The sequence below is a fragment of the Gorilla gorilla genome, chromosome 3 (genome assembly GCF_029281585.2).
Source record: "Gorilla gorilla gorilla isolate KB3781 chromosome 3, NHGRI_mGorGor1-v2.1_pri, whole genome shotgun sequence".
In the NCBI taxonomy this organism is placed as follows: Eukaryota; Metazoa; Chordata; class Mammalia; order Primates; family Hominidae; genus Gorilla; species Gorilla gorilla.
Window position 1 is genome coordinate 96,964,405 of NC_073227.2, and position 25,066 is coordinate 96,989,470.

At 40.4% G+C, this 25,066-nt stretch overlaps 1 protein-coding gene across 3 annotated transcripts in view; it reads left to right on the forward strand.

Moving 5' to 3' along the window:
- Nucleotides 1–25,066, forward strand: part of SHROOM3 (shroom family member 3) — a 349,443-nt gene that overhangs the window by 279,904 nt on the left and 44,473 nt on the right. For all 3 annotated transcript variants that reach the window (XM_055384545.2, XM_055384546.2, XM_019025820.4), the window contains one exon: nt 17,747–17,878. In XM_055384545.2, coding sequence (XP_055240520.2) covers nt 17,747–17,878 — 132 coding nt within the window. The remainder of the gene's footprint in view (nt 1–17,746; nt 17,879–25,066) is intronic.

Below are 25,066 nucleotides of genomic sequence, written 5' to 3' on the forward strand. Positions count from 1 at the left end.
GGCCAGTACTGTGCACTGCTTTACTGTACACTGAGGCTACGCCAAATTTATTTAAAATTTTTTCTTCTATAATTAACGTTAGCTTACTGTAACTTTATAAACTTTTAAACTTTTAAAAATATTTGACTCTTTTGTATTAACATTTAGTTTAGAACACAGACACATTGTATAGCTATACAAATATTTTCTTTTTTATATCCTTACCCTAAAAGCTTTTTTTCATTGAATTTTTTTTTCTTTTAAACATTTTTGTTAAAAACTGAGACACAAACACACACTCTAGCCTAGGCCAAACAGAGCAGGATCATCAATACCACTGGCTTCTACCTTTATGTCTTGTCCCTCTGGAAGGCCTGCAGGGGCAGTGCATGGAGCTGAACTCACCTGGATAACACTGCCTTATTCAGGAACACCTCCTGTAGAACCTGCCAGAGGCTATTTCACAGTTAGCTTCTTTTTTTAATAAGTGGGAATACAGAATAAAATAATGATTAAAAGTATAATATAGTAAATACATAAGCCAGTAACACACATTTATTATAAAGTATTATGTACTGTACATGATTGTATGTACTGTACTTTTAGAGGACTGGCAAGTGCAGTAGGTTTATGCCAGCATCAAAACCACGTGAGTGATGGCTACAGCTTCACCAGGCGATAGGAATTTTTCAGCTCCATTATAATCTTATGGAACCACCGTCATAATGTGCACTCCATTGTTGGCTGAAATGTCATTATGTGGCACATGACTGTAAATTGTAAGCCCTATGTTAGTGTACCTCCTAATTTTCCTGTCCCCCAAGAAGTCTCTCTGCAACCCAACTGTTACTGATATGGGACTAACCTAGGAAATCGGAGTCATTCTCATCTAGTTACACTCAGATCCTACATCCTGTTTGTTTTGCTTTTTACTTTTTTGTTTTGAAATCATTGTAGACTCACAGAAAAGTTGTAAAAATAGTACAGAGATTTCCTGTATACCTGTCACCCAGCTTTCTCTAATGTTAACACACTTTATAACCGTAGTACAAATATCAAAACTAAGAAATCAGCACTGGTGTAATACTATTAGCTAACAGACTTAACTTTATATAAACTATAAACTTTACTCAGATCTCACCATTCTTTCCCATTAACGTCCTGTTTCTGTTCTAGGATCCCACATTGTGTTCCCTTAGCCTCCTCTGATCTGTGATATTTCCTCAGTCTTTCCTTGGCTTTTGTGACCTTGACACTTTTGAAGAGCTCTGGCCAGATATTTTCTAGAATGCTTACTATTTGGGTGTGTCTGATGTGTTCTTATGGTTACACTGAGGTGATGGCTTTTGACAATACCACAGAAGTGATGTTGTTTTCTTGTCTCATATAAGGGTTACATGATGTCAATATGTCTCATTACTGGTGATGATTAACCTTGATTACTTGGTTATGGTGAAGTCCGCCAGGTTTTTCTATTTTAAAGTTACTATTTGTCCCTTTGTAATTAATAAATAACCTTGGAGAGATAATTTTCAGGCTATGGAGTTTCTCCTCAAACTTTCTTCACTGATCTTGGCATCTATCAGTGTTGCCTGTGACAACTATTACTATAATGTTCTAAATTTGATTCTTTCTTTCATTTTTTCTACATTTATTAATTAGAATTCTTTAAAAAAAAGCCTATTTCTCTGCTCTACTTATTTATTCATTATTCATTCATGTCAGTAAGGACTCTTTCATATTTATTTTATCCTGTGGATTATAATTCAGTACTACTGTTATTTATTTTGTTGTTCAGATGGATCTAGTTTTGGCCATCGAGAGCTCTTTTGAGCTGGCTCTGGTCTAAGTCCTGTTTGGAAATGTGGAAAAGGATGAGGTAGTGATGTCTTGTCCTTACACAAAAGACTGCAGACCATGATGTGCTATCATCTTCTTAGGAGTCTTATAAATGTTGAAGTGGGAGGTTGATGATGGGCATGGAGCAGTTCTAATTTGTGACATGTCACAGAGGCCTATACTGATTTTGGAATTGGAAAGTGCTGTGGTCACCTCATGAGCTAGTTCCAAGTCCATGAGTAACAGGTATATATATATATTCATAGCTCCTTCATTGTGGAGAAAATAGCCAGGAAGGATCTTCTCACTTACCTATAAGAAAAAAGAAAAGCCAGAAGCTCATTTCCCAGGTATATATAGGAGCCAGTGAAACAACCAAGTTAAACAGAGAGAGACACTTTTAGTGGTCCAGGGCTTAATATTCTCACAGATCCAATCCCACCCTTCCTTTCCTGCTTAGATCCCTGCATTCTCTCTTATCTATCAATAGGAATTCTTATGATCTAACTTATCTTGGCAGAAACTTCTCTCTAAAATCTATCAAGCCTTGGGCTGGGGTAATGAGTCGGTAAAGGAGACAAAATGTTCTAGCTTGAAACTGAAGAGTTTCCAAGCCGATGCTTTTCTCCATAAGCTTCTCATTCCTTCCTCACCTTCTCCCACAAGTCATTATAAAAATAGTCTGATGTAATTATTAAGCATTTACCCTTATATGGGGATCTCAGATCACCATGCTTCATAAAGTAAATCAAGATGAATGGATAATAGAAGCTCAGAATCTGACTCCTCTAATTCATTCTCAATTGAACAGCAAGGTTAGTTCTGCGGTGCTGTCCCTTGGCAGTGAGTTCTGTCCCTGTGCTGCTGACTTAGTGTTTTCATGACAGTACATCTTAGGAAGATGCGGTGAGATGTTGTTATAGAACCACTGCTTCAGTCGACTCCCTAACTATGGGATGCTTAAAGCAACTAGCACTTTTGAAGACAGTGGCATTTTTGCATATGGAGGAGGGCATGTGTTTAGCAGAGAAGATCATTTAAGGAGACTTCCTGATTTCAGTTTGATGCATTCTATCATCAGATGATTTTCCTTGCTTCCCTCCTCCTCTTGCCCACAAAAATAGAATTCCAGCATTTCTAAGCTATAGGCTATTGTTCAAGATGCCAGCTCTTCTCAGGGAGTCATTAAGGGTCACCTTCTTCCCTCTTACAGAGCAGAAATTGAATTTTAATTGGCCAATTTACAGAGGGGACTGGCATTGAGAGTCCCTCCCACTTGCGCTGAGCTGGGCAAGTTCAAGGCGATTCAGGCCGTCCAACTGGAGGCACATGTAGTACTTGTGAGGCTTTTACCACGCTATGGGGAGCAGAAAGAGCAGTAGCAGGGCAGAATGGCTTTTTATTCCACGCCTGAATATGACATCCAATTGGCCAGAGGGTTGCTATCTGGGATGTTTCTATTTACCACAAGGTAAGTTCAGTATTGTGTTAGAATGCGATTCAGAATCTTTCATTGCAGGATCCTCCAATGACAAGCCTTTAACCGCTGTCTTTTTGATGTTGTGCTATATCTGTTTATAAAGAAAAATAACCAACTGCCTGTTAAGTTTAAGCCTGTTTCTCTAAATTGTTATGAATATTCTCATTATTTGAATATCTCACATGATTTGGTGTACTATTAATATTTCTATTCGGGAATTCTCATTCTCCTATGTATAAATACAGTCGCCCTATTTTTTGTGATGTGTGTATCTTGACTGGCTTTTTATCCCATTCAAATTAACAAGTGCTTTGTGCTGTGTACTTCACGGTTTTGCTTCCTCATTTCCCTGGGGAATTTCAGAGTAACCATTGCTGTTTCTTATGGGAATGGTTATATACCTATGTACTAGTAGCCAAGTTCTCTATTCTCATTGCCAACATTTGTATAAAGAAAGGGAAGTTTTTATTTTATTTGACTTTCACTTATTCCTTCTCTGATGCTCTTCCTTTTTTTACACAGATCTAAGTTTCTGATCTATATCATTTTCCTTTTCTCTAAAGAACTTTTAATATTTCTTGCAAGGCAAGTCTACTGGCAACAAATTCCCTCAATTTTTGTTTACCTGAGAAAGACTTTACTTCTCTCAACACTTTTGAAGAATAATTTCACAGGATCCAGAATCTATGTTGGTGTTTTTTGTTTGTTTTTCCTTTCAACACTTTCAATCTTTTAGTCCACTCTCTTCTTTCTTGCATGGTTTCTGAGGAGAAGTCAGATGTAATTCTCATCTTTGCTCCCCTATAGGTGAGGTGTTTTTCCCATCTGGCTTCTTTCAGGCTGTTTGGCTTTATCTTTGGTTTTCTGTAGTTTGAAACTGACATACCTAGGTGTAGTTTTTCTGGTATTTATCTTGCTTCATGTTCTTGGAGCTTCCTGGATCTGTGGTTTGGTGTCTGACATTAATCTGGGGAGATTCTCAGTCATTATTGTTTCAAGAATTTCTTTTCTTCCTTTCCCTCTTTCTTTTCATTCTGGTATTTCCATTACGTGTATGTTACACCTTTTGTAGTTGTCTCTCAGTTCTTGGATATTCTGTTCTGGAATTTTCTGTCTTTTTTTCTCCTTGCCTTTCAGTTTTGAAGGTTTTTTATTCAGATATCCTCAGGCACAAAGATTCTTTCCTTGGCCCTGTCCAGCATGCATGTGTGGGGCAGGGGTATGGGCAAGGAAATCTCTGTACCTTCCACTCAGCTTTGATGTGAACCTAAAACTGCTCTAAAAAAAATTTTTTTTAAGTCTATTTTTTAAAAAAAGAAGACAAAAGGAACCTATGTGTATATTCTAAATTTCAAAGAAAAGGTATAGTCTTCTTATTCAACTTTGAGATTATAGTCATATATGAAAAGAAGTATTGATTGAGATTGCCAATTGTACATTATTTAACTCCATCACAATTGAAGATTTAAATACTTCATTATATTTTCTCTTATAATTCAAATTCAACTTTTATCCATATATAATCTTGATTTGAAATTTTCCTCCAGAATTATGCTAAATGCCAGCGCTTGCTTCTAGAGATGCCTTTACTTAAAATAGGACATGGAAAAAAACAGGTGGATGCAACAGTCATGGTAATGTTCTAGCTTTCTAGCTGACTTGAGTATTTATTTTATTATTATAGGCATTCATTTTATTATTACACCATGTAAAAGATAAAAAAGACAACATGAACTGCTTATATTATCAAATTTGCTCATCTATATATAGAGAGATTACAGGGCTGGTTTTTCCAGTTTTATTTGGCATTCTTTCATCTGAAAGTGAGTAAGAGAGAACGTTCTTCTGATTTTTATTCTCCCCAAGAGTCAGCTTCTGTTTGAGCGGTGGTAGTTAAACTCTTCTCTATTGTAAAATTTATTGTGGAAATATTGGTAGGTAGGAATTGAGCTGGAGCAAGTGTTAAAGTCTTTTACATTTTCAGCTGCTCTGCCTTAAAACCTTCACTATTCTTTTTATTTCAGTGCCAGTAACATTTGGAAACTTTATTTTAATGAAGTTTCTTTGCCAGTCTGAGTTGAAAATATAGATTCTTTTGAGCATTATTTAACATTTTTCACTAAAATTAATGCCTTCTGTCTTTTCTTTTGTTTTCTTATTGCCTTTAATTTCTTACTTATGGCCTTTTCCTTTAAATGAAGAGGAAGACAGTGAAATAGAGAAGTGAAAAATATAACACAAGGCATCAGACTTACTCCAAAAGAGAATTCAGTTTGTTTGGTGTTAGAGGTTTGGGAGGGATTTGTTTTTGTTTAATGGAGTGGTGTTTAGAATAAATCACCACCAAAAGGTAAGGCTTCTGCCTCACACCCACAAATGCAAAAAACACAACCCTTTCTTCATTTGTTTTGACGAGTGCAATTTAATTTATTCTTGGCCTTGTATAAAAATTAGCTTAATTTTGAAATATGTCGGTTGGTATTTGAACTCCTTTAAACTCTCAAAGGCAATCTTTTATGGGTTTCTCATTAAGGAGGAAGGTTTCCTGCTTAGGGGTAGCTTTCTCCGGGCGCTCAGCCTCACCATCTGCTGGATAGAGGGGAGAAGCTCTACACCTTTTACTGCACCCTGCTGAGCTGCTCCTCATTTGTCTGCCAGCAGAAGTCCTCTGGGAAAGCTCCCAGACATCTTCTCCCTAAAAAGCTATAGTAATTCAGGGGCACACACAACATTTCTAGCCCTCTGCAGCTATCTGAGCCTCTCTGAGATCCATGACAGTCTTGGGGGTGTTTGCATGTGCCTGTCTGTGGAAAATAACACACCACCATGGAAGTGATTTCTCCTAAGTTTTAGCAACATATGCTATGGCACAGAGAAACAGTGTGGAAGAAAATTCTAAAATCATAATATCTGATATCTGGAGAAATTGGTAGAAACCATCTTCTTTCCTCCAACAAATAAAATGCCCAGTTCCAAATGAGAGTTGAGAAACAGAAATTATTTATTGGTAATTAGAAGTTGTGCTATTCTATTTATGCTGTGCTATTCTTTTGTGATTGAGTTTGTAAGTTAATAAAAGGCAAAGATGAATGCTATTACACATCATAGATGTTACAATGTTTGCATCAAATTCTGCTTGATTTTTATGCAGATGTTGACATGTAGGAAGGACAGTTGAATATTCTGATTCTCTGTGTGTGTCATTGCTGACAAAGGGGATATAAAGAGGGGAGTATTGGGAAAAAAAAATTTCAATTTATTACCCCCTGGCAATTGAATGAAAAACACTCACCCCTGTTGCTAGTCCCTCTCTTTTATAGTAGTGTTTTCATGCAATAATCAATAAAATTTAATCTTCAAAAACTGTTTCAGAATGGAGGATGGGGAGGAGATAACTAGTAGTGAAGGGGATATTGGGACAGGCATGGTAGAATGGGGTAAAGTAGGATACGAGAAAAGGGGCTGTATCTTTTATGCCAGTTTTGGTGTTACAGTGTTATGACTGCATATTAGCAGACTTCACACTTACTGGTGATTCAGCTGTCAAAACCAAAAGTCCCCAGGACATATTATCAGGATGTGACATTTAAAAACAACTTTTCTTTCCAGAGGGGACTGTGTGTTGCTATGAGATGGTATTACCTAATGCATACCTTTCTACCTACTGAACCACTTTTTAAAGACACAGATATTAATGAGGGAATTATGAAAAGCCTTGGAAAAGTGTTTTTTAGGTTTGTTTTTTTTTTTTTTTTGGTGAATCCAAAAGGTCTGAGGGATAGTCTTGAGGAGCCTGGAAGTAGTTATAGAAACAAGGAGTTGGCCGGGTGCAGTGGCTCAGGCCTGTAATCCCAGCACTTTGGAAGGCCAAGGCAGGCAGATCACGAGGTCAGGAGTTCAAGACCAGCCTGACCAACATGGTGAAACCCCATCTCTACTATAAATACAAAAATTAGCTGGGCATGGTGGCGCACACCTGTAATCCCAGCTACTCAGGAGGCTGAGGCAGGAGAATCGCTTGAACCCGGGAGGCAGAGGTTGCAGTGAGCCGAGATCGCACCATTGCACTCCAGCCTTGGCGACAGAGCGAGACTCTGTCTCAAAAACAAAAACAAAAAAAAAAAAGAAAAGAAAAGAAACAAGGGGTTAGGGATGCTGTTAACGGCTAAAGGATTTCTCAAAAATAATGTCTTTGCTAATGGAGTGTTGAAGGACAATGGCCACCTTTTTTCGTGTTTTGAAAGATTCTTGTTTGTTTCAACTCTTTTAAAAATGCTTCAGACCTTTTCTGTCTCCTGTGAACATATTATAAACATCTCAACACCATCTGGATCTATGAATGAAACAATGTTATGAGTGCAGCTCAGTGTTTTTTGACTTGGTCCCAGTTTTCCATTGCTATATGTTTTTATCATTAGTATTTGGGGCCTATCATTTTCCTATAAACAGGAAATGCCTAAAAAGGGATGTTGTTCAAATATGCATCTATTATTCTATACTAAAGAAGATATAATCTCTCCCTGAATTCTTTCTTTTTTTTTTTTTTGAGGCAGAGTCTCGTTCTGTTGCCCAGGCTGGAGTGCAGTGGTGCAATCTCAGCTCATTGCAACCTCGCCTCCCGGAGTCAAGCGATTCTCCTGCCTCAGCCTTCTGAGTAGCTAGGATTACAGGCACGCACCACCACACCCCGCTAATTTTTGTATTTTTACTAGAGATGGGGTTTCACCATGTTGGTCAGGCTGGTCTTGAACTCCTGACCTCGTGGTCCGCCCACCTCGGCCTCCCAAAGTGCTGAGATTACAGGCCTGAGTCACCACGCCCGGTCTCCCCCCGAATTATTTCTACAGTGACATTTAATTGTTCATATTGAGTTTATTTCCTTTTTAAAATGTGAAAGGGGGCAATTTAGCAGTAATTAACAAAATTGCAAGAGCATTTACCCTTTGAGCCAGCAACTCCACTTTTAAGAATTTCTGCAGATATTTCAACATACATAGAAAACACTATGTGGACATGGTTATTCATTGCAGCATTATTTGTAATAGCAAAAGACTAGACATGAAAAAGTGTCTACAAAAGGGGTCTGGTTAAACAAATATATGCATACAGTGGAGTACTAGGTAGCTGAAAGGAAATAAAGGTATGAGGAAGCTCTGTAAATACTGATATAGAATGATCTTCAATATGTTTGAGGGCTTTTATTTGAGAAGGGGGTCTCAGTTTTGCCCAGGCTGATCGTGAACTCCTGAGCTCAAGCAATTCTACCACCTCAGACTTTCAAGTAGCTGGGACTACAGGCGTGAGCCACCATGCCCAGCTGAATATGTATCATTGAGTAAAAAAGCAAGGGATAGAACAGGCCATGAAGTTTCTTTTGGGAAAGGAGTGAAATGAGATTATATGTTCATGTTTGCCTGTATTTGCATAACAGAACACTGGAAAAGATACTTAAGAAATTAACTACAGTGGTTAGCTTGTAGGGGCAAGAGAAATGGGTGTGGTGGAGGATTAATACCAGAAGTAAATATGGGGAAAATATGAAGACTTTATAAACTTTATAAATTTTGATGATGCATACATGGTTATTTATATTAATCCAGATACATTTATATATGTTTAAAATGTTTCATAAGCTAGGCATAGGGGTACGTGCTATAGTCCTAGCTACTTAGGAGGCTGTGGTGGGAGGATTGTTTGAGCCCAGGAGTTCAAGGCTGCAGTACACTATGATCATGCCACTGCACTCCAGCTTGGGTGACAGAGTGAGACCCTGTCTCAAAAAACGATTTCATAATTTTAAAAATACATGAGGAAAAATGGGGAAAAACAGCAGTGGCATGTAAAAAGAATCTTTAAAAACAATGCTTTACTATTCACAATAGCAAAGACATGGAATCATCCTAAAGGGCCATCAATGACAGATTGGATAAAGAAAATGTGCTGCCTATACACCATGGAATACTATGCAGCCATAAAAAAGAATGAGATCATGTCTTTTGCAGGAACATGGATGGAGCTGGAGGCCATTATCCTTAGCAAACTAATGCAGGAACAGAAGACCAAATTCTGTATGTTCTCATAAGTGGGAGCTAAATGATGAGAACACATGGACATATAGAGGGGAACAACACACACTGGGGCCTACTTGAGGGTGAAGGGTGGGAGGAGAGAGGAGAGAGATGATCAGAAAACATAACTGTTGGGTACTAGGCTTAGAGCCTGGGTGATGGAATAATCTATACAACACCCCCAGTCCATGACACAAGCTTACCTATATAACAAACCTGCACGTGTACCCCTAAAATAAAAGTTAAAAAAAAAAACCAATGCTTTATCCCCAGCTAAGCACAGTGTTCAATAAGAATATGATGAAGATCTACAATTCAAATATTTGAAATTTTAATTTAATAGACCTAATTTGCAGAATATATTGATGTATTTTGTTTCTTTTTTGGGGGATATGGGGGTGTTTGATTAGAACTTTCTTATGATGGACTTTGTCTCTTAGTATTGCGCACTAAACAATAATGGATGGAGAGGTTGATGGGTTAGTAAGGGGTTTAAGAAATATGGTAACTTTTATTTTGTGGTGCTGGTAGTCTGAGTATATTTTGTATTCTTATACACTTGACTCGGGTCCAGTTGATAACTGGCAGAGTTTTATAACACTGCGCCGAGAAGAGCCCATGCAACATGTGTCATAACAGTTCGTTAAAGAACAGCATCAACAAAAAAATTAGTTCTTAGAATTTTTTATTTTCCAATTTATAGTTGTCACTTTCTCCATTTATCCAAAGCATACCAATCTTTCAAGGTCATCTGAAGTCCCACTGTACTACTAAGCCTTCTGGCTGACTTCAGACCCCATTCGTGTGAGCTTTTGGTGCTTGTATCCAAAATGCCTCTACAGCCTTGGTGGCCCAATATGATCTGAATTTTATACCATCTGCTCTTCACTCACAAGGCTCTGGCTATACTCTGTTGTATTCTTTAAAAACCCAAACTCATTCCTCCTCTCAAGGATTTTGCATTCATTTTTCCTTTGGAGCTATATATTCTTCTCCTAGCTCTTTGCATGGTTAATTATTTCTTATCATTTAGGTCTTGGTTTGAATGTCACTTGCTCATAGAGGCTGTCTCTGACTTAAATGGGGACTTTCCATCACACTCTCACATTACTCAGTTTTATTTCCTTCAGAACCCTTATAACTATATGAGAATACCTTGTTTGATTTGCTTACTTGCTTACTCCCTGTCTCCCTCCTCTGCCTCTCCCACCTCATTGCACAGTGCGCCTTACTTGCAAATTAAAAGCACAGGCTCTGGAGAGAGATGCCTGGGTTTAGTAGCTGTGCTGCTCACAACATTTGTGACAGTGAACACATTGTTTATTCTGTATTTACCTCACTTTCCTCATTAATAGTCCTGTATCATAAAGATAATATAAAGGCTAAGTGAGAAAATACTCGTCAAGTGCCTAGAATGGTGGTTGGCACTCAGTAGGTGCTCAAATATTTTTTGAGTGAATAAATGATGCTCTGACTTTGTTTAATAGTTTTTCTTGCATCTGAGCCTCCCCAGCAAGATTATAAACTCTTAGGCCTTCCATGACCTTGCAGAGCTCCAACTATAATTTAACAAGGTCGAAGACACATGGGTGATTAGTGAATACTGCTTAAAATACTGAACTTACTGTAGATTTCTCAGAAACTTGTTTTGCATTCCTGAATCTCTCTGTGTTAGGGCAAAATCATCTAAGAAGGACATCATGTCACTTGCGAATTCCAGTTTCATCAGCCTACCCATCCCACGCAGTTAAGCTTCCTTGTTTGTGGTTAGGAATGCAACAAAAGGGCTTTGTTTGAATTACACCCACACACAAAACTTAGTTTGCTAAATTTTAAAATTAAACCATCTTCTGACTTACTGATATGCTCATGATGTGATGTACTTTAGGAAAATATTTCTTTAAGTTCTTAAAGATCAAAGTGATCCCAAAATGTAAAATTAGTATGCCATGCTCTTTAGGAATGCTTATTAAATGTTTCGCATCATTGAAAAAGTCAGCTGTTTAACTGAAAAAATAGCTGTTTAACTTTTTTTTTAACTCTCAAGCTACAGTGAATTATATTTTCAAAATGAAAGACTTTTAAAAATACTTTGCTTTTCAATAGGTAATACATGCATATAGTATAAAATTTGAAAAGTTACAAAATGAAATACAGTGAAAATAAGTTTTCCTTCCCAGAGGCAGTCATTGTATCTAGTTTCTTAAGTGTCCTTCCAAAACTACTCTTTACATTAATATACACACATGTGATTTTCCCCACATACTGTAGCAGACTGTACATGTAATTCTGCATCTTTCTAGTGTAACAATATATTTGGAGATATTTCCATATCAGTATGTATAGAGATACTTCATCCTTTTTAACAGCCATTATATGGATATACCACACTGAGTTAACTAGTCTGCTGCTAATGGGCATTTAGGTTGTCTTCCAATCTTTTGATGGGTATGTTATTTTAAAAATCATTTGCTAGATGTTGTCAAACTGGCCTTCATTCAGGTTGTACTCATATACACTGGTGGGCTATTTTTGGTCATCCTTTTCAATTCTTCCCTTATTTCATCACTTACCTCCTATCTGTACGGTATGGAAGAATCTTACAAAACAAAGATTTATCTCCGAAGCCCTCTCCCAACATATGTTCTGCATCTAAAAGAAAAGTTGTTTTTTGTTTTTTTTTCCTTGTGTTTTTGTTTTTTTCAGGGCCTTTTGATTTGCTTCCCCCTCCCCACCCCCACCGCCAAAATCATCTTGTCATCTTGTTCTTAATCTATTAGAACTGTGATGAAACCTGATACTCTACCCAGGGCAAATAAATAGTTACCTCTCCAACCTCCTCCAAAGAAAAAGCTCCAAAGTTGAGTTTGCTGTCTTTGTATTGCAGGTATTGGGCCTACTTTCTAAAGCACTTATTTTATCTGTACTGTAGGAATTATTTCATTTGGTCTTTCCTGCGGAATGTAAGCTCCTTAAAGGCAGAGACAATATCTTAGTCATTATTTCTTTAAAATATCTCTTTAAAATTTGTTTAATTTTTTATTTTCTTAAATGGACATTTAATTGTACATATTTATGGGGTACATAATGATGTTTCAATACAAATAATGTACAGTGATAAGGATAATTAAATATTTTTAAATATCAGTTTCAACTCTTCTAGTCCTCATGTACCACGTCCCTGGAGCCCGATCCCGTGTGTCACCTCCCTCACTTCTCCCTCTTCCAGGTTAGGTTCATCATGAAAACAGAGGACATTGGGTACGAGGTCCCCTCAACTTTTCGTGCTACCTACTTGCTTTCACATTTGCCAGCATCCGCCTTTCTTCTATCTCAACAGCACTGGCTTTCCTCCTCCATAAGCTCATACCCTTCACCTGAGTGTTTGAATCCCATCCCTTCCTGAGTCTTTAAGGAGTCCTCCTCCTGTGTCCTGTGTCTTCAGATGGGCCTCTGCATGCTCTCTGCCTTATAGACACTTGCTTGAACTTCTCATTTAAAACAAAAACAGCAGGAACAAAACGTTTTCACTCCCTGGATCCCTTCAGTCTTCTAGCTACCACCCTCTTCTCCCCTTTAGAAACAGGTTTTTGAAGGAATCATCTGCCCATACTGCCTGTCTTATCCCTTGTTCACCTTTAGCCCCATCCTAAACCATGCCATTGCAAGGACTTGCTAGTTGCCAAATCCAGTGGCCATGCATCTACCCTCATCACACTAACCTCTTTACAGCACTGCAGTGGTTGACAGTTTCCTCCTCCTCCTCACTCTCCCCACTAGAAATCTGCGAGACTCCCATACTTAACTTGTTTTCCTCCTCCTTCTGTGGAAGCTCCTCTTGGGCTTTTTCCCAGGCTCCCTCTCCCCTAAACTTTGATCATTCTCAGAGACTCATCCTTAAATCATTTCCTTTGTCTCCTTGTTCATTCTCCCCAAGTCACTTATCTTCTCTCAAAGGCCCTGTGTTTTGTGACTTGTAAATTTCTATATGCAGCCCAGCCCTCAGTCCTCTAGTCCCTCTCCACTGAAAGTCCCACAGGCACTCATTCGCATGCCCCAGAATGAGCCATCAGCATCCTGCTTATTTCCTCTTCTCTCTCTCCACTCCCATCCCCTCCATCTAAAAAAAAAAAAAAAAAAAAATTTAAGAGACTGTCTCTCTGGAAGCTGCAATGCAGTGGCACACAGTCATTGCTCGCTACAGCTTCGAACTCCTGGGTTCAAGTGATTCTCCTGCTTCAGCCTCTGAGTAGTGGGGACTACAGGTGGATGCCACCACACCCAGCTAATTAAAAAAAAAAATTGAGCCCCCTGCCTCAGCCTCCCAAGTAACTCAGCTTATAGGCACAAGCAAACTAGAGGGCCTATCTGGAACCCCTGAAGTTATCAGTAAACATTGTCTCACACCTCATCTCCTTGACAGGAAGACATCTTTTTTCCTGTGGAGCCTGTGGAATTTATCACTTTCTATTTCTCTTGGGTGGGAAAATCTTCTCGGCATCTAGCTAGGCATGGACAGATACTGTTGGGTGATGATGCCACTGAAGAGCCATCCTTAGTGTCATGTGGTGCTGGTCTGAGGTCACGGTCCATTGGTGTCCATTGGCTTCTCAAGGCCAATACCCAGTCCCGGGGCTAATTTCTACCACTGAGAGTGATTCTGCCAACTCCCTTCACTAAGTAGTGGGAATGAGCAGTAGGAAGATGACAGTTTGTTCTTTCTCTTCTTTCTCCTAATGTATTTTGGGCCCACTGGGGTCTAAAATGATACATACATGAAACACCTCTAGGTATCTCATGCAAAAGAGACTTTATTTTTTCTTTGAGGCTGGGCTTTTGCTATGTGATTAAGCAGTGGCATTTGTTGAGTACCTGAAGTCATATATAACTGGGTTTAAACCCTTACTCCCAGACTTACTAGCTGTGTGATTTGGGCCAGCCCCTGAAGGGTTTAGAGCACTAGGAAGGATTTCTAATCATTGGATGGAACAAGGTGATAAACCAGGAATCTAAGTCAGTGAGGCAGCCTACCTTCAAGGAACTGGTTGAAGATGCAGCAGCCTAATTTCTGGGGACTTTGGTGTCCAAAATTAGAGAAGGACTAGCAGCAAGAATGCTGAACTGCTAAGATGCTGAGCCATGAACCCTCAGGCTCCCTGCCTACCTGCACTGAGAAAAAGGTTGATTCGGCCGGGCACGGTGGCTCATGCCTGTAATTCCAGCACCTTGGGAGGCCAAAGTGGGCAGATCACAAGGTCAGGAGTTCAAGACCAGCCTGGCCAATATGGTGAAAGCCTGTCTCTACTAAAAATACAAAAAATTAGCCAGGCTTGGTGGCACAGCCTGTAATCCCAGCTACTCGGGAGGCTGAGGCAGGAGAACTGCTTGAACCCAGGAGGTGGAAGTTGCAGTGAGCCAAGATTGTGCCACTGCACTCCAGCCTGGGCGATAGAGCAAGACTCCATCTCAAAAAAAAAAAAAAAAAAAAAAAAAGGTTGATTCAACTTTAGAGGGCCAAGGCGGGTGGATCACTTGAGGCCAGGAGTTTGAGACCAGCCTGGCCGACATGGTGAAACCCCGTCTCTACCAAAAAAAAAGAAATACAAAAAAAAAAAAATAATTAGCCAGTCATGGTGGCGTGTGCCTGTAGTCCCAGCCTCCTACTCAGGATGCTGAGGTACAAGAATCACTTGAACCTGGGAGGCAGAGGTTGCAGTGAGCCAAGATTGCGCCATTGCACTCCAACCTGGGCAGCAGTGCTGAACTTCAAGGTTTAGTGGTTACATGGGACCTGTTATTGAAGATTAGAGAGGTATGGTGATATGGTTTGGCTGTGTCCCCAACAAAATCTCATCTTTAATTCCCATGTGTTGTGGGAGGGACCCGGTGGGAGGTAATTGAATGATGGAGGCAAGTCTTTCCCATGCTGTTCTCATGATAGTGAATAAGTCTCATGAGATCTAGGTTTTAAAAAGAGGAGTTCCCCTGCAAATGCTCTCTCTCTCTTTGCCTGCTTCCATCCATGTAAGATGTGACTTGCTGCTCCTTGCCTTCTGCCATGATTGTGAGGCCTCTCCCTAGCCATGTGGAAGTGTGAGTCCATTAAACCTCTTTCTTTTGTAAATTGCCCAGTCTCAGGTATGTCTTTATCAGCAGCATGAGAATGAACTAATACATATGGGGACAAGGAGGCAAACAAATTGTCATATGTTGGTTCTGCTGTTGATGTCTTGATTTTGCATCTACTTCATCTCCTTAGCCCAAGCTGTGCACCTGCTCCCTTTTGTTCCTTTATAGTTTCCAGGTGGGTGAGGTCTGTTTCTTTTTGGCCTATGTTTACCCCCCTGATTTCAGGTCACAGCCACTGCTCTGATGGCTCCCTTCCTCACCACCATGGCCAGGGTGCGAAAGGCTGTGACCATGGTAAGTCTCAGGCCAGGATCTGCCATAATTATTGACTCAATACCTCACTGGGGAGCTCGGGGCTGGGCACCTCATCCACCAGCAGTTCCTGCCCATTCTTATCTCCCTCATCATTTACCATCCTTCCTTTTAAAGATCTCTGAAGGCTTGTCTCCCTACCCTGTCTACTATTCATCAACTTATTAGTAATGAATGATGGTAATAAGACTTAACATTTATTGAGCTCTTACTATGGGCCAGGTGTGTTTTCTCATTTTTAATCTCACAAAACCCCGTGAATAGGTTCTACTATAATCTGCCTTTTATAGATAAGGAAACTCAGGGTGATTATGAAATTTACCTGAGATCTAAAAGCTAAAACCAGTGGTATTCAGTTTAAATCTGGATTAGAACCCAGGTTTGTCTTATCTCAGAGCTGATACCCTTAGCTACATTCCAGCCTCTCTCCCTCTCTTGAGAGGGAGTTGAATTTTTCTCACTTTTCCTGACCTATTTGACAACTCAAGCATTAGTCCACCTGACTACAGGCTCCTTCAATTCAGTAAATCTTTGTTGACTGACTGTTTGAAAAAAAAAATTTGTGTATTTGTTTCCCTTGCTTCACGCAAGAACATTTTCCTATCACCCTAATCTCTAAGGAGTTGAAGTATATGTGTGTGTTTTGTTTTGTTTTTAAGTCATCATCTATTTTGGGAAGCTCTTCAGTGTCTGCTATATTTTTAAAGTTATTTTAGATTAAGATGCAGTTAATCCAGCCTCTGATTAATCTTCTCACTTTCTAGATGAGCAAAGGCTTAGCTAAGAAGGGGAAGTAACTCACATAAGGTCAGACAGCAAGTTAATAACGAAGTCAGGGCAAGAGCCCAGGTCTCCTGACACCTGGTCTAGTATTTTTCTGATGTCCTAATACATTAAATTTTATTAGCTTCAGGGGAATTATTTTTCATTTATATTACAAAAACTAATTTATTTTTTCACAGAAAAGAGATAGATGCATTTTTAGCTACAAGGCCAAGTACAATGAGTTGGAATAATTTACAGCTATTATTTTCACCATATCCAGATGGATTCCTGGATCCCATAAAAGTGTTTCTAAACTGCAGAAAAATCCCCCTACAGTCTTACAGTTCAAGAATTTTCAGCATGAAATGCCTGATAGATTACCTGACTTTTTTTGCCAAAAATAAGGCACAGCAGCTCTCTCCTGACTCTGACTTTCTATAGTCCTTACTGAATTATAGTCCTTACTGAATTCATTCTTCAGTGTTGCAGTCTGAAGGACACCCACATTTTCTCTTTGTCTTTGTCAATTCTTTGTGTTGTAAGGGCAGGATGTTTAAAAGTTGAAGTCATTGACTTGCAAAATGAGAAATTTTAGAGAGCATTTTGTTCTCTAGACCATGTAGCTTAGAGCAGTGTTCACACTGAGGTTGCTGCTAATGTTTCTGCAGTTCTTACCAAGAAATTAATAGTATAATTTATCCAGCAACAGGATATGATAGAGGACTTCAAAAACCCCAGAAAAGGTTTTGCCATATATCCAAAGCCCTTTGGGAAATGGAAAGGAATTGCGGGCTCCCATTTTTATATATGGATAGATAGAGACCAAGAAAGACCAAGGCAACTCCATGTGCTTTACATTAATAAAGTATAAAATGTTAACATGTAGGAAGTCTAGGCGAAGTTTATGTGAGAATTCTTTACACTAATTTTGCAACATTTTAATGCAAGTCTGAAATTATGTCAAAATAAGTAAAAATTTTTACAAGTTAAGCAGAGAATAACAATGATTAGTCAGAGAAATAAGCAGCAAAATCTTCTTCTCAGTATTGACTTGGTTGCTTTTCAATCTCTGAGGACACAGCAGTCTTTGCTTCCAAATCCACAAGTCACATCGGTGAGGAGACTCAGCTGAGACTTTGGCTAATGTTGGGGGGTCCCTCCTGTGTCTCCCCAGGCGCAGTGAGCCTGCAGGCCGACCTCACTCGTGGCACACAACTAGATCTGGGGAGAAGCAACCCGATGCCAGCATGATGCAGATATCTCAGGGTATGATCGGCCCTCCTTGGCACCAAAGCTACCATTCCAGGTAAGTGGCTATAGCTGAGACTGAAGGGTTTCTTTCTTTCTAATGTCATGTTCCCAGAAAAGAATGTTTTCTTCTCTGTTTTGAGAATGTTTTTTCTTATACTCACACTAAATATTAAATCTCTATCCGCTGCTTTTCTCATCCTCTTATAGCGCTTGACGTGTATATGAGTTACCTTTATATGCTTGGCTAGATTAACTTGAAGATCAGAATTATTTGAAGCACTGGCTGGCCATTTGAGATATTTATGGGGTCCATCAATTCTCAGACATTTCTCCACTGATAGCACTATATTAGAAAAATTGAGATTTTTTTCTTCCTTCAGTGCTTAAGTGTGCTTTCTGCCTTAGTCAAAACCGTATCCATTTTTATTCATGTGTTTGAACTCCCCATTTGGTTTTGCTCTTTCAATTAAGGTAATTTGTCCATCTTAGCTCCAACGGCACAACAACTAATGTACTGAGGACCACTCAGTGTATACATTATCTCATGTAGTGACTCATAGACTTCTTTAAAACAGATGCAGTAGTATTAACCCCATTTTGCAGAATAGGAAATTGAAGCTTGCGGCTGGGTGCAGTGGCTTATGCCTGTAATCCCAGCACTTTGGGAGGCCGAGGAGGGTGGATCACCTGAGGTCAGGAGTTCAAGACCAGCCTGGCCAACATGGTGAAACCCTGTCTCTACTAAAAATACAAAAATTAGCCAGGTGTGGTGGCATGAACCTGTAATCCCAGCTACTCGGGAGGCTGAGGCAGAAGAATCGCTTGAACCCGGGAGGTGGAGGTTGCAGTGAGCTCAGATCACGCCACTGCATTCCAACCTGGGTGACAGAGTAAGACTTCATCTCAAAAAAAAAAAAAAAAAAAAAAAAGAAATTTAAGCTTGGAAAGATTAGTTTGTCCAAGCTCAAATAACTGATCAGTACCCAAGTCAAGACAAATCCAAGCCAGGTTTCAAAGCTGCTGCATGTAATCAGTAGGTTATACTTCCTCTGCTTTTCTAGCTACTGTTTGTTGTATGGGTCAAGGTTTGGTCAGGAAGAAGGAGAGCCCTCACAAGTGGTTTAGGAGAGGGGTTATAGAACGAGGGAGCACAGCCTGACCACCATCACACATTAGAGAGAGAACTAAGCCAGGACTCCCCTCCACTTCAGACTTGGAACCCCTACAAACTGGAATCTATCTTCTGATCCCAGGGAGTTAGACTCCGTAGCTTATCACTTTTGGGAAATGCTTAGATAGCGCTAATGTAGTGAGGTCAGGAAAATAAGGGTCACTTAGTCCTTACATACAAAGGAGACGCAAGTGTTGGTATGTGTGTGCATGTGTGTTGGGGGGAGGAGGGGAGGCTGGAAGCTTCTGGAAGGATTACTTAATGAACAGATGGTAGCTATGCATTTGGCAAGGCCAGAACTCAATCACAGCCCTTAATACTCATGTCTGGTCAAGTCAAGGGCCAAATCCTAGACCTCTCACTGATGAACAGTAGCTCATGGAATTGAACAGGACAAACCTCTCTCAGCATATCAGGGTAGGCTTCAGGCCACAGGAAGAGATAATGTCCTGGCTCCTTCCTGGTTACAGATGCTCCTCTCCCTTGCCCATGTCCTTCCCAATTACCCTGAAAGAAATTATTCTCACCGTCTGAGCCATCTGTTCTCAGAGAGCAGGTTTCCTAGCAGTGTCTCCTGACCCTTGACAAAGCCAGACTGCTTTTGCTTTACAGGCATGGAGGTGTTGAGGGCCTTTAGAAGGTAAGGTGTGTGGAGCCTAACAATGAAGGAAGAATAGCATAGTGGTAAGGGACTGGGCCTTTAAGTCAGACCTAGGTTTAAATCTCCCCTTACCCCTACGGTGTAAGCTTGAGCAAATCATTTAACCTTTGATCTTGGCTTCCTTTTCTGTAAAATAACTAGTACCTACGTCATTGGATTGTTGTGAGGATTATATAAAATAGCATATGTGCAATTCTTAGTACATAGTAAGCACTCAATGAATGATCACTGATTATAATAATTAAGCTGAAGACTTCAGGACACCATGAAACCTGGTACTGAACTTGAGGGTGAATGGCCAGCACACACTTATAAATGCAGGTGGGTATGTATTAACAGAGTGCCCTTCAACAGTGGGGTCCTTTGAGCATCCTTACTCCTAACCTTCTTATGAAGCCCTAAATCCAAAGCCATACTGTGACTTAAAAAACGTGCTGGCCCTTCAGCAGAGATAAGCACTGCAATCAGTACTTAGAATGACTGCTTACAGTAACTATGGTGAGCTCCAGTAGGCCTCAGGGGAATGGGGCCGTCAGCACCAGAAGTACAGTATTTTCAAGGCTTTGCTTCTGCACCTCCTCCTTCCTCTGCATCCCAGCCTCCAGAGGGGCTTAGGCAGGTGGATCTGCCCTTGTGCTGTAACTACCACTCTGTCTCTCTGATTGAAGCTTCAAAATTGTTCCTCCTGACATAAGGACCATCAGCACAAAAGCACTGCATGGGGACAAAAGGAGAAAGGAAAGTTCAAATAACCCAAAACGTTACAGACGTGTGCATTCTCTCCTGCTGCAGCACATACCACCCTGTGGTGCAGCACAAACAAACCATGCCTGAGGCTTGCAGCTTTGGCAGAGGGCTTGACCCCCATGCTGAGTTCCACCTGTGGGATCTGATCTTGGCAGCTGCAGGTGGAGAGGTGCCCCAGGTGTGTTTCTGAGGAGCACAGTGGCATCTAGTGGTCCAGTGTGCCACATCAGTTGGCTGGTATCTCTCCGACAGCGTTAGTTTAAGTTCCAGAAACCAATCTCAGTCCTGAATTTATGGATCTGTTTCTTGTTAAGCAGGCGTATGAGGGGGTGAGAGGATGAGGGAGAGACAGGAGTGAGGTGAGAGAGAGAGAGAAAGAGAAGTATGGAGAGACTGAAGATGTGTAATTTAACTGTGAGCTAGGTTGGATTTGGAATTTCACTGAAATTGTATTTCAGCTGCTTTCTATCAGACCCTTGACACTCTGTTTTTGCTGCCCTATGGAAATCTCACCCAGTGGTTCTAAAGTACTAAAGTACTTTAGAAGAGACTGAAAAGTTATGTAGTCTAGCCCCCTGACAAGAGGCTGAAATAGCAGTGTCAAATCAGTGATTCATTCATTCAACAAATCTGTATGAGCATCCACGATGTCTCAGATGCTTTGTAGGTATTGGGAGTACAATGGTGAACAAGACATAAAAAGCCCCCTACACCACAATATTTGTTTCCCAAAATGTGTTCTGTGGAATAACAATCCACTAGATACTTCTTAGAAAAAAAAGGGTTTCTGAGATCAAGTAAGTTTAGAAAACATCTCTTAGTATTATATATTTCTCTTTTAGAACAACACATGAAAAATGGTTTGGGAGAACAATAGTTTATAAAAGACTCAGAAATCTTGCAGTAAATAAAATTGTTTAGCTTATTTAGCTCAATATTTTCCAAACATATTTAATCATCTAAGGAATTAGTGTTCTGTGAGCACACTTTAGGAAATGTTTTCATACACTTATTTTGTGCTCTATGTTTTAAATATTTTAAAAATACTTTTTTTTTTGAGATGGGTCTCACTGTGTTGCCCAGGCTGGGGTGCAGTGATGCGATCAAGGGTAACTCCAACATTGACATTCTGGGCTCAAGCGATCCTTCCGCCTCAGCCTCCCAAAGTGCTGGGATTACAGGCGTGAGCCACCGTACCTGGTAGATACCTGTGTTCAAAAGTATTTTAAACACACAAAATAGAATGAGATTATAAAAATACATACATCTACCACAGAATTAAAAAGCATTTTATGTGCGCTTCAGTTCTTTAAATATTATAGATACAGTCAAAGTCTCTTTCACATAACCAAAGGGATATGATATAATGTCAAGTAGTGGTAAGTGCTGTGAAGAAAATAAAGCAGGGTAACAGGCATAAAGGAGAGAAGAGATACTCTTTAGTTAGTTCCAGGAGGTCCTCTCTGAATGAAAGGAGGGAGTAAGCCAGGTGAAGAGCACTCCGGGTGGTGGGAGCAGTGAGTACAAAGACTCTGAGACCCTGAGATGGGAATAAATTTCCTGGGTTTGAGTTTCAACGGGGAAACTATTATGCTGGAGTGCAGGGAGCAAGAAGAAGAGCAATAGAAAATGAGGCTGCAGAAGTAGCCAGACCATGGTAAGAACTTTGATCCACTCAAGATGCACCCCTCTTGAGAGTGAGGCTGGCTTTATGTGAGTTGGAATTGTTGCAGGATTGAAAACCTTCATTCCAAGTTTTCTTACCCATCATTAAAAGTGCCATTTTGGTGGCATCAATGGCAAAGGTAATAAAAATGAGTATTTCCAGACAGCAGTGGAAGAACTTGTCCTAGTGAGTGATATCAGTGCCTGTATTCCCCAGGCAGCTTGGGAATGGTAATTCTGAAGGGACAGAACCTTCTCTGGGCAGGAGGGAAAATACCTAACAAACAGAGGCCTCCCATGACCTTTCTACCTTAGGTTTGCTACAGGAAGGAACCCACTATACCCTTGCACTGGTCTGATTAGAGATATGTGTAACAGGGATTTCATATTTATAGATACCATCTATATTTTAAGATATGTTAGGCTGGGCACGGTGGCTCACGCCTGTAATCCCAGCACTTTGGGAGGCCAAGGAGGGTGGATCATTTGAGGTCAGGAGTTTGAGACGTGCCTGGCCAACATGGTGAAACCCCGTCTCTACTAAAAATACAAAAATTAGCTGGGCATGGTGGTACATGCCTGTAATCCCAGCTACTCGGGAGGCTGAGGCAGGAGAATTGCTTGAACCCGGGAGGTGGTGGTTGCAGTGAGGCGAGATTGCGCCACTGCACTCCATCCTGGGCAACAGACCGAGACTCTATCTTAAAAAAAAAAAAATATATATATATATATATATGTTAGTGATGGTATCTTCCCCACTCGATAGTGTTTCATTTAACCATCAGTTTATTTACTTTGATTTGTTGTGTGTGTTCCTATGTTAGATTTGAATTATCCTTTCAATGAAAGACTGCTAAAATTCTCAGCAGTTGGGAGGAGGATTACCTAATGTCTCCTACCTTCATAGAAATGGTGAATGAAACGGCCCTTATGGGGTTCCATTTCTCCTGGAAGTATTAGCTCTAAAAAGGAAGCAGACTGGGTCATACAGGATTATCCACAAGGCTGTCTAGTGCTTCTTTAGTAGGACGTCTTTATTTAGAGGGGAATGAAGAAATTCAGGGTAGGGGCTAAAATCTTTGACATATGCTTATGCCATTGAGTGCCGGGTCTGATTTCCCTGATCTGGCTGGCTTGGGAGCTATTTCCTTCCTTTCTCCCTTGAATTTATACCTATCCGTCCCGAAGTAGGATGCGCCATTCAGTCAACTGACTTTCTCTGATAGAGAAAAATTACATTCTTGAGGAGAGCTGCTGAAAGTGTAGTCTCCTTTTCCTTAAATTCCAGCACCAGTTTTGACTCCGAATATGGTTCTTCTAGTCTCAACATATTATCTGGAGATATTCCAGCCATAAAGCATTATCACATACTTGACCAATAAGACACTACATTTATTTACATGTGATCTAGAAATATAAGAATACATCATGAATTTTAATAGTGTTGAAACGCCTATCCATTTAAAAATAGAAAATCTTGGGCAAGAACTTCTAGTGATTTACCCTTCTTTAGAGAACAGTGAGTCACAAACATTTAAACCACTTATTCCTTCATATATGCCCTCCCCATGTGTGTATATATAGAGAGAGAGACAGAGACAGACATTTTTTAGAGCAGTTTTAGTTTCATAGTGAAATTGAACAGAAAGTCCAGAGATTTCCCATATAGTCCCTGTCCCCATACATGCACAGCCTCCTCCATTTTCAGCAACCCCCACCAGAGTAGTACATTTGTTACAACTGATAAACCTGCATTGACACATCATAATCACCCAAAGTCCATAGTTTATATTAGGGTTCACTGTTGCTGTTGTGCATTTTGTAGGTTTGGACAAATGTATAATGACATGTATCCACCATTATAGTATCATACAGAATAGTTTCACTGTCCTAAAAATCCTCTGCGCTCACCCATTCCTCCTTGCATCGCCCCTAAGACCTGGCAACCACTCATCTTTTTATTGTGTCCATTGTTCTGCCTTTTCCAGAATGTCAGTCATGTAGTTGGAATCATATGGTTTGTAGCCTTTTCAGACTGGCTTTTTTCATCTAGTGAAATGCATGTTAGTTTCTTTCATATTTTTTTCATGGCTTGACAGCTCTTTTTTTTTTTTTTTTAATTTAATTTTATTTTTTATTGATCATTCTTGGGTGTTTCTCACAGAGGGGGATTTGGCAGGGTCATAGGACAATAGTGGAAGGAAGGTCAGCAGATAAACAAGTGAACAAAGGTCTCTGGTTTTCCTAGGCAGAGTGTTTGTGTCCCTGGGTACTTGAGATTAGGGAGTGGTGATGACTCTTAACGAGCATGCTGCCTTCAAGCATCTGTTTAACAAAGCACATCTTGCACCGCCCTTAATCCATTTAACCCTGAGTGGACACAGCACATGTTTCAGAGAGCACAGGGTTGGGGGTAAGGTCATAGATCAACAGGATCCCAAGGCAGAAGAATTTTTCTTAGTACAGAACAAAATGAAAAGTCTCCCATGTCTACCTCCCTCTACACAGACACAGCAACCATCCGATTTCTCTTTTTTTTTTTTTTTTTTTTTGAGACGGAGTCTCGCTAGGTCGCCCAGGCTGGAGTGCAGTGGCGCGATCTCGGCTCACTGCAAGCTCCGCCTCCCGGGTTCACGCCATTCTCCTGCCTCAGCCTCCCGAGTAGCTGGGACTACAGGTGCCCGCCACCAGGCCCGGTTAATTTTTTATATTTTTAGTAGAGACTGGGTTTCACCATGTTAGCCAGGATGGTCTCGATCTCCTGACCTCGTGATCCGCCCGCCTCGGCCTCCCAAAGTGCTGGGATTACAGGCGTGAGCCACCGCGCCCAGCCACCATCCGATTTCTCAATCTTTTCCCCACCTTTCCCCCCTTTCTATTCCGCAAAACCGCCATTGTCATCATTGCCCGTTCTCAATGAGCTGTTGGGTACACCTCCCAGACGGGGTGGTGGCCGGGCAGAGGGGCTCCTCACTTCCCAGCAGGGGCGGCCGGGCAGA